The sequence below is a fragment of the Monopterus albus genome, unplaced genomic scaffold (assembly GCF_001952655.1).
Source record: "Monopterus albus unplaced genomic scaffold, M_albus_1.0 scaffold78.1, whole genome shotgun sequence".
Classification (NCBI taxonomy): domain Eukaryota; kingdom Metazoa; phylum Chordata; class Actinopteri; order Synbranchiformes; family Synbranchidae; genus Monopterus; species Monopterus albus.
Genome location: NW_018127958.1, coordinates 1,049,962 through 1,064,339, shown reverse-complemented (window position 1 = coordinate 1,064,339; position 14,378 = coordinate 1,049,962). Strand labels below are relative to the sequence as shown.

General features: G+C 40.4%; 1 protein-coding gene across 4 annotated transcripts in view; it reads left to right on the top strand.

Annotated features, from left to right (window-relative positions):
* The window catches only part of tpk1 (thiamin pyrophosphokinase 1), a 57,252-nt gene that overhangs the window by 27,299 nt on the left and 15,575 nt on the right, over window positions 1-14,378 (top strand). For 3 of the 4 annotated variants that reach the window (XM_020606471.1, XM_020606469.1, XM_020606472.1), the window contains exons 6-8: window positions 2,268-2,363; window positions 6,518-6,664; window positions 10,898-11,009. In XM_020606471.1, coding sequence (XP_020462127.1) covers window positions 2,268-2,363; window positions 6,518-6,664; window positions 10,898-11,009 — 355 coding nt within the window. The remainder of the gene's footprint in view (window positions 1-2,267; window positions 2,364-6,517; window positions 6,665-10,897; window positions 11,010-14,378) is intronic. The other variant, XM_020606470.1, reaches the window with a different exon arrangement.

Here is a 14,378-nt window from a genome sequence, read left to right as displayed (position 1 = left end):
GGGGCTGAATAATTTTGCATGCCCAATTTTTCAGTTTTTTATTTGTTAAAAAAGTTTGAAATATCCAATAAATTTCGTTCCACTTCATGATTGTGTCCCACTTGTTGTTGATTCTTCACAAAAAATTACAGTTTTATATCTTTATGTTTGAAGCCTGAAATGTGGCAAAAGGTCGCAAAGTTCAAGGGGGCCGAATACTTTCGCAAGGCACTGTATATAAACAAAAGGCAATAGGCAGATTCAGTTTTTAAACTTAGCTTGAGTTTGGAAACAAAAATCAAATCAAATTTATTTATATAGCACTTTAAAACAACATCCAGCTGACCAAAGTACTTTACATGGCAAAATAAAATGACAATAAATAACTAAAATAAAGTAAATAAAATCAGTGCAAGTGCAAATAAAAATAAAACGGCACAATAACAAATACATATAACATACGTTCAATAAATAAATAAACAAACAAATAAATAAAAAAAACACAGTGGTTTCAGAAGAGCTGAGATCACGCTTCCTAAAGCTGGGGACAGAACGATTTGGAGTGGGGCGTACTGATTGGACCAAGTCAGGCCCAGTCTAGGTCCATCATTGTAGACAGTTGGCAGATGAAATCATGTAGTTTGGACCATATAAAGATTAAAATCTTAATCCAGTTACTGCCAGTCATTCTTATAAAGATTGTTTTAAACGTTTATACTTGCGACTGACAATGTCTTGCACATGTCGCCCAAGGGAAACATACTGGGAATGTACTTGAAACATGAGGACTGAATAATTGAAGTGTAGAATCTGTCATGACTTCAACTACAAGTGATTGGCAGAATGCAAAAAAAACCACAGAAGGTGGTCCGAATCATATTTAACAGGTATAATTCATTCTGACTTTTTTTTTTGTTCCCAAAGAGTTTTTTAAAATGTTATTTTAACAAAGAGAACATATTCTATTATACAATACTTACACGTACTTCCCTGCTAACATTCACAAACAACTCCAGGTTGAGCCTCTCTGGCTGAGTTGGCCTTAAAGGAAAGGAAAGGGAACGCTCCAGGATCCACAAAAAAATAAATGATTAACAATAAACACAATCTAACGTCTAAATATTGTATACAAAATGTATTTTAAACCTGCTGATGCAAGAGAAAGAACGACTTATGTGTTTACTTGAAATGTAGTGTAGTTTAATATGCAAAGGTATTTCTCCAGCTATAAGCCAGTGCTGCTCCAGAGTCTTCTGAAGACATCAGAATCTTGGCTCACTGTGACCCTAGCTGTGCAAGAGAGGTTTACACAGCTATTCAAGGTCATAACAATAAAATGCAAATTCCTCCATGGAGTGGACTTTCCATTGTTTTTAGCAAGCAAAATGTCAAACCAGAATACTTGAGAAGGGGTGAAACTTTATTCAATAAATAATAAATACTTTACCTTTAAGGAAAGACGTGTGATCTTTGTGTTGTCACTCTGTGTTACTGTGATCAGATCCCCAATGATATACACTGTTTACAGTTTAAAATGCATATCCATTCCTTTACCATTCACACACTATCGTATACATATACACTTGCACGGAGCGATATGGGTTATCTTCAGCTGTGACTCTTCTTTCTCTCATCCGTTTCCCGCTCTCCGGCGTTGTCTGTAATAGTCAGACCTCACAAATATCATACGGATTGCCTAAAAAAAAAAAAAAAAAAGTGCAATATCTTTTTTCCATGATAGGGAACAGACTGTTATGGTAATGCTTTGGGAGCAGAACAGTGAGAAACTTTGAGGCGTTCTTTCAGAGATTTGTCTGAAACGGTGAATAATTCTGCATAAATGGAAGGCAGAGAGCATCTACAAGGGAGTGAGAGAGACAAACTGAAGCGGCAATGGAGGGGTGAGGGGAGGGAGGATGGATCGGATCAAACAGCGTGGCGAACACGTTTGTGTGAACTCCCTGCACTGTGAGTGAAATGGGGAAGTTTGTGTGTTTTATGAGGAAAGTGACAGTGTGTGGAGAGAGAAAAGGAAAGATAGAGCGTGGTTGCTTACCTGGATGCTGTAGTTTAGGGCCACTGACTGGAACCTCTACATTATTCAGCAGACAGCCAGACTACGCTAAAACAGATTTATACCACTCTCCATAGCTCAATCTTTTTTGTTTTTGTGTACAGCTGTCTCTTATCTCTGCCTCAGTTTTTGTTTTGCTATCTTTGTTTGTGTACATCAGTCTGATTGAGTTTTGCTGCCTGTGCATATTTCCTTTTTCTATGTGTGTTTCTAGGGGTGTAAGGTGATAGAAACAGCTGACCAGGATCTGACAGACTTTACCAAGTGTCTTGAAGTCATGCTGAAGGAGATTGAGAAAAAGGAGTTGCAGGTAAACACCCACTGATCACCACACACATGCGGATGGTTTCATTTTCACATGGTTTTGAATAGTTTGGATAGTTCTGACATTTTGGGAAAATGCCTTACTCTCCTTTTTGCTGAGATGATTCTAAATTACTTGCAGGTGTGAATGTGTCTGTCTCTATGTATCATCTCTGTGATAGACTGGCAACCTGTGCAGGGGGTACCCCGCCTCACCCAGTGTCATCTGGAATTGGCTCCAGTCCCCCCCAGTGACCCTTTGAAGGATAAGCAGTTATAGCTGATGATTGACTTTCTTGCCAAGAATTATATGAGAAGATTAATAATACTCTCACAGCTTATGTTGGACTCAAAGTAGGGGTTATTTTACTTATTTTTATTAGACTAACTAGCAATAGTTGTAGCATTGGGTAGAACAAGTATTCTCTCCCAGCCTCAGAGTTTTGTGCCTGTAAGTAAGGCATTCAGTCCTCAGGTACTTGAGATGAGCTGTTCAGAGGACAGCAGTGTTGGACTGCTGCCAGATCCCAGGTGTGAATGTGTGTGGGTGTGAAAATTAAACAATGTGCTGCTGGAAAAGAACATGCATGTAATCCCTACAGAAATAAGTGTTGAAACATATCACTGGAATACCGTTAGCCACATTTACACCTACGCAAAAAAATGCAAAGTGTAATTGTGATTTGCCTGTTTTGAAATGAAGCACTTCATTTTTGTTGAGATCTTTTCAAAAATATAAAGCATTTCCCAACAACCTGATATCCAAAACTCTAAAATAAGCTGCCAGCCAGAGCGAAGCCCTGTGCTCAGCCAGCTGCTGCAGAGCCAGACACACACAGTGATCTGATGCAGAGATTGACTCAATTTCCATTCGGACTCTCAGAATGTCAGCTCCGTTGCATAGAGTTGTACATCACATGACAACAACCATGCAACATAAGAAACAGTATTTTTAAAGAATTTTAATAGCAATCATTGTTAACATGAGTAGTGTCATGACAAATGTGACTATCTTTCTATTTTAGCTGGCACGCTGAGTGTTGTTCCAATCAGCGCCGAGTGCCCCAATCACTTCACATCTCAAAGCTGATGAAAGACCATGGCGAAGACGCTTACGGACACACAAACATGCACTTCATCTTCATCTTGTATTCTCACACATTGCCACATCGTACGTTTTCCCTATGCTTTTTGGAGACAGGCTTTAGGAGAAGGTATACTTTTGTCCTTTCATGGGCTTTTTTTCTTGGGCTGGGGTAAAATTTACTTCGCCTTTGAACTGTTGCTGAGCATTAGTCCGGCTGTCTGCCTGTGAAAGATAGGTGCCTGGAAATAAGCTTTCTGGTTATGACTTTTGTGGTGAGGTGTAGGCTATTTAAAGCAGAACTAAATCTAATGATTTAATATCATGCCTTGTCATTTCTCTTCTGCTCACCTTCACTAATTTCCATTCTCGTGGCCCATTCCAATGAATTAACTACATGAATGAAATAATAACAGGGTGATTTGCAGATTACTGAGCATTGTGCTCCTGTTTAGGTTATTCGAGATTCAACATTTTAGCCCCTGGATGTTTTCCTCTACGCAGCTTAGCGCTCGATTTAAAGAATTTATCTTGCATTGTGTTTGGTGAAATTCCAAAGAATAGTATAAGAGGATTATGGTGGGTGGATGAGTATGTGTTTGTCTGTATAGGTGTGTTTGCATGTTTATGTCTCTGTGTGTGCAGTGAAACGTTAATCTGTGTGTGTCTGTATCTTGGGTGTGTTTGTGAAAGGTTACAGTTCTTTTGTGTGTGTGTATTCTGTAGCTGTTTATGTCTGTTTGTAATACACATGCAGTTTTCAACAAGTGCATACACAGTGTCTGGTGTGTGTGCACTGGTCTGTTTGTCTTCTAACAGCTCTGTCCTAGTTAGCTTCTCTCTGCACACTTCACTGCTGTGAGCACAGCAGCACCACTGGTTTCATTTTCTTCTCTCTTTCTCTGTTTATCTGTTCATCCTCACCTAATGGGTGCGAGTGTTTTGGTTGATCTCCAAGCCAGCGGAGCTCACTCCGGTTCCCCCAGCCAGTCAGTCTGCTTGGGGTTAACTAATGATGCACTGTGTTTAAGACTTCTTATAGGAAAGTCTGTGATAGCAAGATTTTCATTCCTTTATTTCATAACCACTCTTTCTTATGTGCACACACGCGCGCGCGCACACACACACACACACAGGGGAGTTTGTTTACCACATCTTGTTGTTTACAGTTTAGGAAATGCTTCTGCATGTGGGTGTGACAGCCAGATGTTGAAATAACCTTCATCTCAGAGCTCGGTTTTGCTTTAACATCTCCTGAGGCAGGGAGTTAGTTTTGGCACGTAAATAGTCTGGTCTTCTTATATGAGGAGGTCCAGCACAAGTTTTATAAAACTTGATAAAAAAAAATCCCTGTTGGGAAATTTTGGATGAATTTGAAGCAGTGGCAGGTTGTTGTGGAAATGGTAAATGAAGTGGAATGCAAATGAAAATGCATTTCCGAGTGGCTAACTGACGCTGCAGGAGCTTCCTGTGCTGTACTTTAAAATAGATTAATGCAGGCACATACATTTATACACAGAAAAACAACAACAAAACAGACATTTTTAATAGAGAAGAAAACCGCCCATACCCGGCTGCTGTTCTCCTAATGTTTAGCTGCAGAAGAAGCAATAATTGTCAACATCAGCAAAGGTAGATTAATTTTCCCTCTTAAATACTGTATGCAGTATGTAATTGAAGGGAGTGAGATAGAAGCATTTGGTTCACTTTGTGTGCTGGTGTGACTGTCAGGCCATCAGCCGGTGACAGCGCCTCTACCCTCTAAACTCTGTTGGGAGTTGAGGCTGTCAGCACTGGTGCCACACTGCTTGGAGACTTTGTATAAGGATATAACTGCTGAGAGCTGTAAATAAATACAGCATATTAACTGATGGTTCAAAGTTAAGAAGGATCTCTGCAGTTGCAAGAATTGGTATTAGTTTATCCACTTTCCTCACCTGATTTGACATGTTCACTGCTTTCATGCTTTTTCTTAAGTTTCTTCATTAAATTATAAGGTTGACAAGGTGAAGGTAATGTTTTCACTGACATTTGATAGACGGTTGATTTGTTCACAGCATAACTCAAAAAATAAAAAATGGATTTTGATATTTTTTTTTGGAGAGGTATTGGCCATTTGTGGATTTTGGTGCTGATTTAGATCATTATCTGGATCCTTCACCATTGTGAGAGAAGGCCAATTTCAGTAGTTTTGCTTTTAGCTTTACACATTACGCCTGCAGTGCTTGGACAAAATTTATTCTGAGACAACTAAGATGCAACTCTGCTGATTCAGTAGGATGTCAGCAGATCTGATGTATCTTCAAAAGCTACTTAGCTGAAGAAAGCAACCCCTACTGAAACTCTGATTCTTCACTTCTGTATAGTCATTATGGGTAAATCCAGATTCCTTAATTTGATTGTTCCATACTCGTTAATCCTCACTTGATGTAGATGTCATTTCAGTCCACCATTTTTAAGGACATTCCAAAGCTCTGGACTGCGAGGAGGCTACCTGGAGGAACCATCGTCCAATACGAGAGAGCATCTTTTGCAGAAGTGTTATATGTACCAACATTCACCTATCAGAAATCTGTTGCTGAATGGGGGACTTCTCTTGAAGGGTTAGATGAAAGGATGTCTCGTGTCTGTAAATGTTTAGTTCTTAAGTTTCTTAAGTTAGTTCCTAAGCTCCCTTCAGGCATGCACTCAATTCCGTTAATCTGACAGCATCTGAACGTGTCGGCTTCATGTGTGACTGAGCACCCTGGTCACTTGCTGAGTTGAGACAGAGGTCTTACTAGAGTGCACCAAGTAGCAATTACATATCACCTTCAACACCTCACACATACAAACCGAATGCAGTTGCATTAACAGTTATGCACTCTCAAGGCTGAAAAGAACCTGAAATACCCTTAGCCCAAATATTTCTTGCATACTGTGGCCCTCTCCATCATGGTCATGGTTATGTCTGAAAGAAGCCGCAACGTAAATATAGAACTATATCTGAAAGACAAAAAGCTGTTGCTTTAACAGACAAAGCTAGCAGTGTTACATATTCTGTCTGAAAAGGGTTTTGTTACACTCTGTCTTTCTAGGTGGATGCCATAGTGACTCTGGGTGGCCTGGCAGGCAGATTTGACCAGACCATGGCATCTATTGAGACACTCCATCACGCTTTGTCCATGACGCAACTGCCCCTGCTGATCATACAGGGAACTAGCCTGGCATTTCTCCTCAGATCTGTGAGTGCATCAGAAACACACAGTTCTTAGCCATGTCCAATGTGCATGGACACACTGTTCCCCACAATGCAGTGTTTTTCATTTAAACTTTCTCATTTGAGCTAGAAGCCAGATAGCTATTGTTTGTTTTATTCATTTTCTCATCCATCCATCCATCCATCCATCCATCCATTTTCCTCCACTTATCCGGAACCAGGTCGCGGGGGCAGCAGTCTAAGCAAAGATGCCCAGACTCCCTCTCTCCAGACACTTCCTCCAGCTCCTCTAGGGGAACTCGATGTGGAGGAGCAGCGGTTCTACTCTGAACTCCTCCTGGGTGACCGAGCTCCTCACCCTATCTCTAAGGGACCGCCCGGCCACCCTGCGGAGGAAGCTCATTTCGGCCGCCTGTATCCGGGATCTTGCCCTTTCGGTCATGACCCAAAGCTCATAACCATAGGTGAGAGTCAGAATGTAGACCGCCTTACAGCTCAGCTCCTTCTTCACCACGACGGACCGGTACATTGACCGCATTACTGCAGAAGCTGCACCGATCTGCCTGTCAATCTCCCGTTCCATCCTTCCCTCACTCGTGAACAAGACCCCAAGATACCTGAACTCCTCCACTTGAGGCAAGAACTCTCCACCAACCTGAAGGGAACAAGCCACCCAACCAATCACGGCCTCAGACTTGGAGGTGCTGATTCTCATCCCAGCCGCTTCACACTTGGCAGCAAACCGCCCCAGCGCACGCAGTGCAATTTTCTCAGTTGTTGCGAAATACAACTAAAAGTGAAGTTATAGCACATCTACTTGTAAAGAAAATGGTTGTTAAATCTGTACTTCAGTTTTTTTTTAACTATGATTCCTTTGTATTTCATTTTTTATGAATGTCTAAGTGGCTTATTTAGGCTTTACTGTATTTGTTTTTTAAGTTGCATACAAAAATTACACACGGAGGCAGACCTATACTAGACTAAAGTTCTTGTTCTTTGCTCTGTCTCCGACCATGTGTAATCACTCCTCTCCTATTCTTTTCCTTCATTTTTTGTTCTCTCTCTCTCAAATGTTTTTTCTTCCTCGCTCTGCTTTCACCTTGATTAGAGTATTGCACACCTTTTTTATGTTAGGTAATCACTTCAAGAATTCACATACACATTCACAATCACACTTCTCTGCTCTTGTGGTGCCCCAATTTGCTGTTGTGCATGAGAGATGCTCCCAATTGTTTTTCCTCGGTGCCAGCCACTTTCTCATGCTCCTCAGTTGATTGAGTTTACAAGTGGCTGAGCAGCTGCCATGAGGGACACACACTGCTCTCGTTTCCCCTTTGTTTCTTGTGTTGTTTATTTGTGAGATCTTTAGGACAAACAGCTGAGTGTTGCGCTTCCTGATGGCACCTTGTAATACGTTAAGTAAACTTTTCTCACATGCACTGCTCCTGTACCTCTTGTCATTATTCCAAAGGCGCGTTGTCATTTGCTACTTCATACCTCGACACCTCCAATTAATCTTACTTTAGTGAGGGTAAATTAAGCTCATTTGTCAATGCAGCTCCAATTCGCCAGCGACTAATGAACACAGACGCATGTACATGAAGGTGAACGCAACCTTCGAAAGTCCCAATGCTATTTGTTCAAGTTACATCTGTAACTGAAGTGTTTACAACATTTGCCAAATATCCACACCACCTGCATTCCACGCAGTCGTGGCTTCATTATGTTCTAAGAGTTGAAGATCCAGTCAGTATATGCACAGAGTTGTTCCTGTTCAGTACACAATCTTATATGCACACCCAAGAAATTAAGACCAGAGCTACTTTTCCAGTTTTGTACATTTTGTAAATTTGACAAGTGGGGATTATATCACCTGAAAATATAGCTTATATACACTACCAGTCAATAGTGTGGACACATTTTCCTGTTTAAATGAATAGAAAACATGTCAAAATGTCTGACTGGCAGTGTGCTCTTACATCTGCTTACAATTAAGATTTTGATTTGATTTATTCTTTCAAGCATGTAAAAACAGTTGATATGACAACACACATACACATAATCCAATATCAATTTGCTTATACCTAGTACATGCCTGTTTGTTTAAGATTTTGTTTCCCAGGTGTGGTGTCAAAATTTTATTCTGTTATCTTTGGAAAGTATGCATTAAATCTTGTGTTTTCTATAGCTGAAGCAGGGAATTGCATAGTTCTCTTCATCAAGTATGAGTAGGTGCACTGTAAGGACTGTGGGGTTGTTTATTCTGAGTCTCTACATGATAAGAAGATGTTTTAATCAGTCTAGGTCCCGAGGTGATGCTAAATTTACCCAATTTGGAGCTAAAGAAAAGAAGAACCTGCACTGAGTTAATCTGTTTTGTTTTTCTCTTGCTGTCTACTCTATTGAGTCTCAGCCAGAGGGCCAAGCCACATTTACTCAAATTAGTACCCCAGCCCCTGAAGAGAGCCTGCTCTCTTGTGTTATGAGACAGCAAATACACAGCGCTGCATCAGCCCGTCCTGTGCTATAAACCATTCTAGTGCACACACATCATGTCATACCTGTGAGCTTGTTTGGCTGATGCCCTTTTGAAAAGTGAAACTTGTCAGTGTAGGAGCCGATTTAAATGATTAAGTATGTTACATTCACTCATCCCAGCTTTTTCTGTGCCAGAGCAATTTGCCATCACCGTGGCATTCAGATATAAAATAACAATAGACATGAGTTTAAAAATTGACTCACTACATGTGAGGACAAAAATCAAGCCATTTAATTCAAGAATTCTCTGTTGACCTCTGTGGAAAAATTGTGCTGTACTGTGGATCATGGCAGGAGAATGAAACTATTTCTAAAGCTTTGAGTGTTCCCAGGAGCACAGTGAAGTGGAAGAAGTTTGGGACTAGAAGGACTCTACGGCCATCTTTTCAAACTCGCTAACTGGACAAAAGGAGCCTTGATTAGTTAGGTGACCAAGAACCCTACATTTTAACAGAGCTTGAAAGGTCCTGTGCAGGGATGGAGAACCTGCTGGAAGGATGAACATCTCTGTAGCTCCCCATCAATCAGGCCTTGGAAGCCACTTAGAGGAAGGTAGATAACAGCCTGTTTGGAGTTTGTCAAACAGCATTTTGAGAGATTTCAGATTTTGAAAAACACAAAGCATGCAAAGAGTGAAGGGGTCTGAATGTTTTCTGAAACCATGCATGTGTGTTGCACATGAACAAACATTCCTCATACACTCTCTCACCCTTGTGCAAAGAGACTGTATCTGTGTATAGAAAACAACCTCAGGAATGTTTACTGAACATCACAAGTGCCAAAGCTCAGAATTTTCACATCATTCCTTCCCTCTGGCTCCACAGCTCCAAGAAGCCAGACTCTACTTAAAACAGTCACACTTTTTAGTTTTTCAAACTCTTAATTGCCTTTCTTTGCTGTCTTCGTTTACATGTTTATGATCAGTTTTGATCATCTGTGTGGTTTATAATATTTAATTATGAAATTTTGTTTCTGATTGCTTTCGAGCTGTGAGTACAATGTAAAGAGAAATTTTATTTTGATCTTTTTAGATTTGAGCATCAGCCTTTATCATAGCCAGTCTATTCAGAGCAAATTCATTATTCAGGCTGAAGAATCTGATGCTTTCTTTTACCTACACTATGCAATGCTATTTTTTTTCTACCTGCCTTGGTCTCTCAAAGGGATACTGGGACATTTTGAAATATTGTTCATGTTTATTTTGTCTGTACATCACTGCATAAAAACACCCCACTGTACCTCAAACATTTCTTTAGAGACACTCTTGGAAAAGACTTTTCACTGTCAACCATCCTTCCTATTGCTGATAGATACTGTTCTTTTTATAAGATAACAAAATACACTGTAACATTCACTGCCCATTGACTTCAAGTGGGGTGTTCATATAACAGTACTACCAGTATTCAAGTAAAACACATGTTGTTAGTACAGTTGCGGCCTCAGTAAAATCGACTAAAATTCAAAATGGCAAAGGTATCATTTTTAAGTTTGGATACTGAAAATGGGTTGCAGCTTTGACATGAGCAGTCATTTATTTTAATGAGTCTTGGTCCCTTGGCAGAGAAGCTAGGTGCCACAGTTTAAAATGTCTTGCACCACAATTATTTTCTTCTTTCAGATTTTCTTTTCTCATTTTTCTCCACACGTCATCAACTCTGGTATTCACACATATACACACAGACCAACACTTCATTTTTTTTCCTCTCATGCTGTGTGTCAGCAGGGCAGCCACAGACTGAGGGTGAACACAGGCTTGGAGGGAGACTGGTGCGGTCTCATTCCAGTGGGTGGACCGTGCCAAACAATCACCACTGGACTCAAATGGAATTTGAGTGAGTTGCATTTTTTTCATTTCTAGCATTTGAATAATGATCCACAAAAAACTAAACTAATTCATTTCATTTCGTTAAAAAAGAAATGTCTAGATTCTGAATATGACAGTTGCCCTGCAAAAAAAAGAGAAAAAATTCCGTGTGGTGAGGAGAAAGGAAAACCATTGCCTCACTTTATTTTGCAGGTGAAATTGTCAAACGATTAAGATGCACGTTGGAAGATTGCTAGTGTATGTAGCATGAAGATAAATGTGGAGGTGAAGAATTTTTAAATTTTCTTGCAGAGGTTGTGAGAATTTCTGCTGATATCACTGGGGGATCTGACAAAGTGCAGAACAGAGCAGCTCCCGTCCCTACATATTTATATTAGCTGCCAGTATAGCAAACCAACAGAAACAACTTCCAATGAATTTTTAACATGTGAAACAAGACATAAGCCAGTATAGACGCTTAATGTGCTTCAGTTAAATGAAGCTGCGGTTTAAGCAAGGTTTGTACATTGAAGACATACATGCCACAGTAAGCTTTTTATATTCTTGAATACTGTGTGGAAGTCCAATCAGACAGCCGTCTGAGGACCCCTGTGGTCTTACCCCACTCTAAGCCTTATGGCCAGCTGTGTTCTTAATGAGTTGGCACAGACCAAACTTCCACCCGTACAGCAACTTAGTACACAGAGTGACCTGGGCCTTGTGTCAATGGGGTTGCATAACGTGATTGCTTCTTGGTAGGTGTCCACTCTGTGTCTGTGTGTGCATGTGTATGATTCGATACCCTTGAGTGAGCATGCTTCTGTATCTGTGCTTGTTGGAACATGTCTGTATGTGTGTTTGAATATGCCACTGTCTGTGCACTTCATTAACTTGCTTTTGTGTGTGTGCATGTGTGTCATCAGCTAATTTTGATCAGCTCTACTGTGTTGGATATTTACTCAGCACACCTGTGAGATGGCCTTCTGAATGGTAATGAGAAGGACTTTGTACGTGAGAGTCCTATGCAGATTAGCCAGTGATAACAAGACGCATAATTAATCGCGTGCATATTTAGAAGGGTGGAAGTAATGATTTCCCTCTGGGGTTGGGAGGAAAGACCAGAATATGAAACAAAAATCAGGAATATCAGTTTTCACATTTTGCTGCTGCATGTGTGAGTGCTCGTATAGCAATGGTGCATCTTGAAATACCCTCTTCCCCTGAATTGTGGTGTAGTTTTTACTGTTTAAATTTGTGTCTCTGCAGGGTTTACAGTGCAACTTATGTGGCAGAATCTAAATTAGCATTGTGTCGCTCTTGTTTGACACTAAAACTCCTTAGATGTCCATTGAAATGATCCACATACTTGGGTTCAAAGTATTTCTGTGATTAAAGATATATGATCTATAAAGAATTTTGGTTGTCAGCCATTACAGTCTAAATGGCCCAGAGGAGGCTTTTTGCTTCCACCCAGAGCTTGTTTTAACTGTTGCTTTAAAGAATAAAATTCTTCCCTGGCTGTTGTTTTGATCCAGAGCACAGTTTTGGGATCAGGAGTCAGTTACTGAGCAACTTTTTTTTGGTTGTTGTACTCCAGGGGAGTGTGCAGTATGAACTGAATTACCCTTAGCCCAAGTTAATTGTACGGTGCTCACTTTTCTGTGTCGGTTGATCAATAATTTATATAGTTGCAAAATTACATCAAACACAGTTGCTCACAGAGCTAAGGTTGGCCTTGCAGTGAGAGAATACAGCTTTTGTACAAAGAATGTATCTTGACTTTAATCATATTTTCTGTAGAACAATAGGAAATGCTTTAGAAGAAAATGTCAAAGCTGAGAGGTTACAGACAGAAGAGAACAAATACAATGCAAGTCGGTTATTTTTACTCAAACTAGACCACAATAGTATATGGGGGCGACTGTGGTTCAGTGGGTAGACCAGTAGTCTCCCAACCGGAGGTTCGAATCTTGGTGCCTGCAGTCCACATGTCGAAGTGTCCTTGGGCAAGACACTGAACTCACTCCTTTCCTATTTCTTCCTCCCGAATGTAGTGCAGGTCTAATCCACAGCTGCAGGAAGCGTTTGTTTGAGGTTATTGCTGCTAAAGGAGCTTCAACCAGTTATTAAATCCAAGGGGTTCATTTATCCTTTCACACCAGCACTTTAAATGTTTAATGGCTAGGTTCAATAAAGACATAAAAAAATATAATTGTTTGTGTGGTATTTAGCTTAAGCGAATGGCTTCAGAACAAGAAAATCTGCCATCTGAAGTGACCCAGTCAGAGCCCAGGCCTCGGCCCCACAGAGATGTTGTGGACCTCAGAGATCTGTTCAGCATGTCTGAGCTGAGGCAGTTCTCTGAGGTACACAATTCCTCCCGAATGTAGTGCAGGTCTAATCCACAGCTGCAGGAAGCGTTTGTTTGAGGTTATTGCTGCTAAAGGAGCTTCAACCAGTTATTAAATCCAAGGGGTTCATTTATCCTTTCACACCAGCACTTTAAATGTTTAATGGCTAGGTTCAATAAAGACATAAAAAAACATAATTGTTTGTGTGGTATTTAGCTTAAGCACATAGGGGGATATTTACTAAGGTTTTGCAGCTCGTTTTCTGGCACTAAACAGTGAAATTGCATGTTCGTCTTTACTAAGGAGTTGCAGTCGGTGTTTGTGGTGGAGAAACAGAAGAAATGCGGCACCACAGGTATTTGCGTGTTGCGTTTTTTTCAAATATTTTAAGGTGGTCCCATTCAGGTACACAAAAATTGGGAGGAGAGAATGGAAACTTGTATATAAATCTCAGCTGCGACAGGGAACTGCAGCTGAAATTTAATGTCAGAAGAAAGCAGATGTAAAATTTACTCTTCTCAGCGTGGCAGCTATTACTCATCTGAGACCACTTCTGAGTTAAGAGGAGGGAGAGGGTGTTTGTAAATCACATCGCTCGCCAGAGGAGAATATGAAGGACTTGTACAGGCTTTCAGGTCAAACCATGCTTCATTTACTGAATGAAATAAAAGATGATTTGACTGGCAAGAGACTACGTGATTGAAGTTCTGAAATGCATTTTTTATCAACTTAGTTTCTTCTACACACCCTCTCGGTCCACACATGCACAGCAGCCTTCAGGCAGTAGATCCGAAGCAGAAGTGTATTCAGATTACCACAGCTGTGCCTGTACTCATGCACATCATCAGTGTTGGTAAATATGTTGCTAAATAATATTCCTCATTGTGTTTGTATTAACTGTAACTTAGATGAAGATTAGATCACAGTTTGTGACCGAAGCATGTAGAAGTTCACTTAATTTTTGTCACTATATATATAGAGAGACAGATAAGTAGAGGTGTGTGTGTGTGTGTGTTTGTACTCATCTTTTAATCATGGGGACCTCT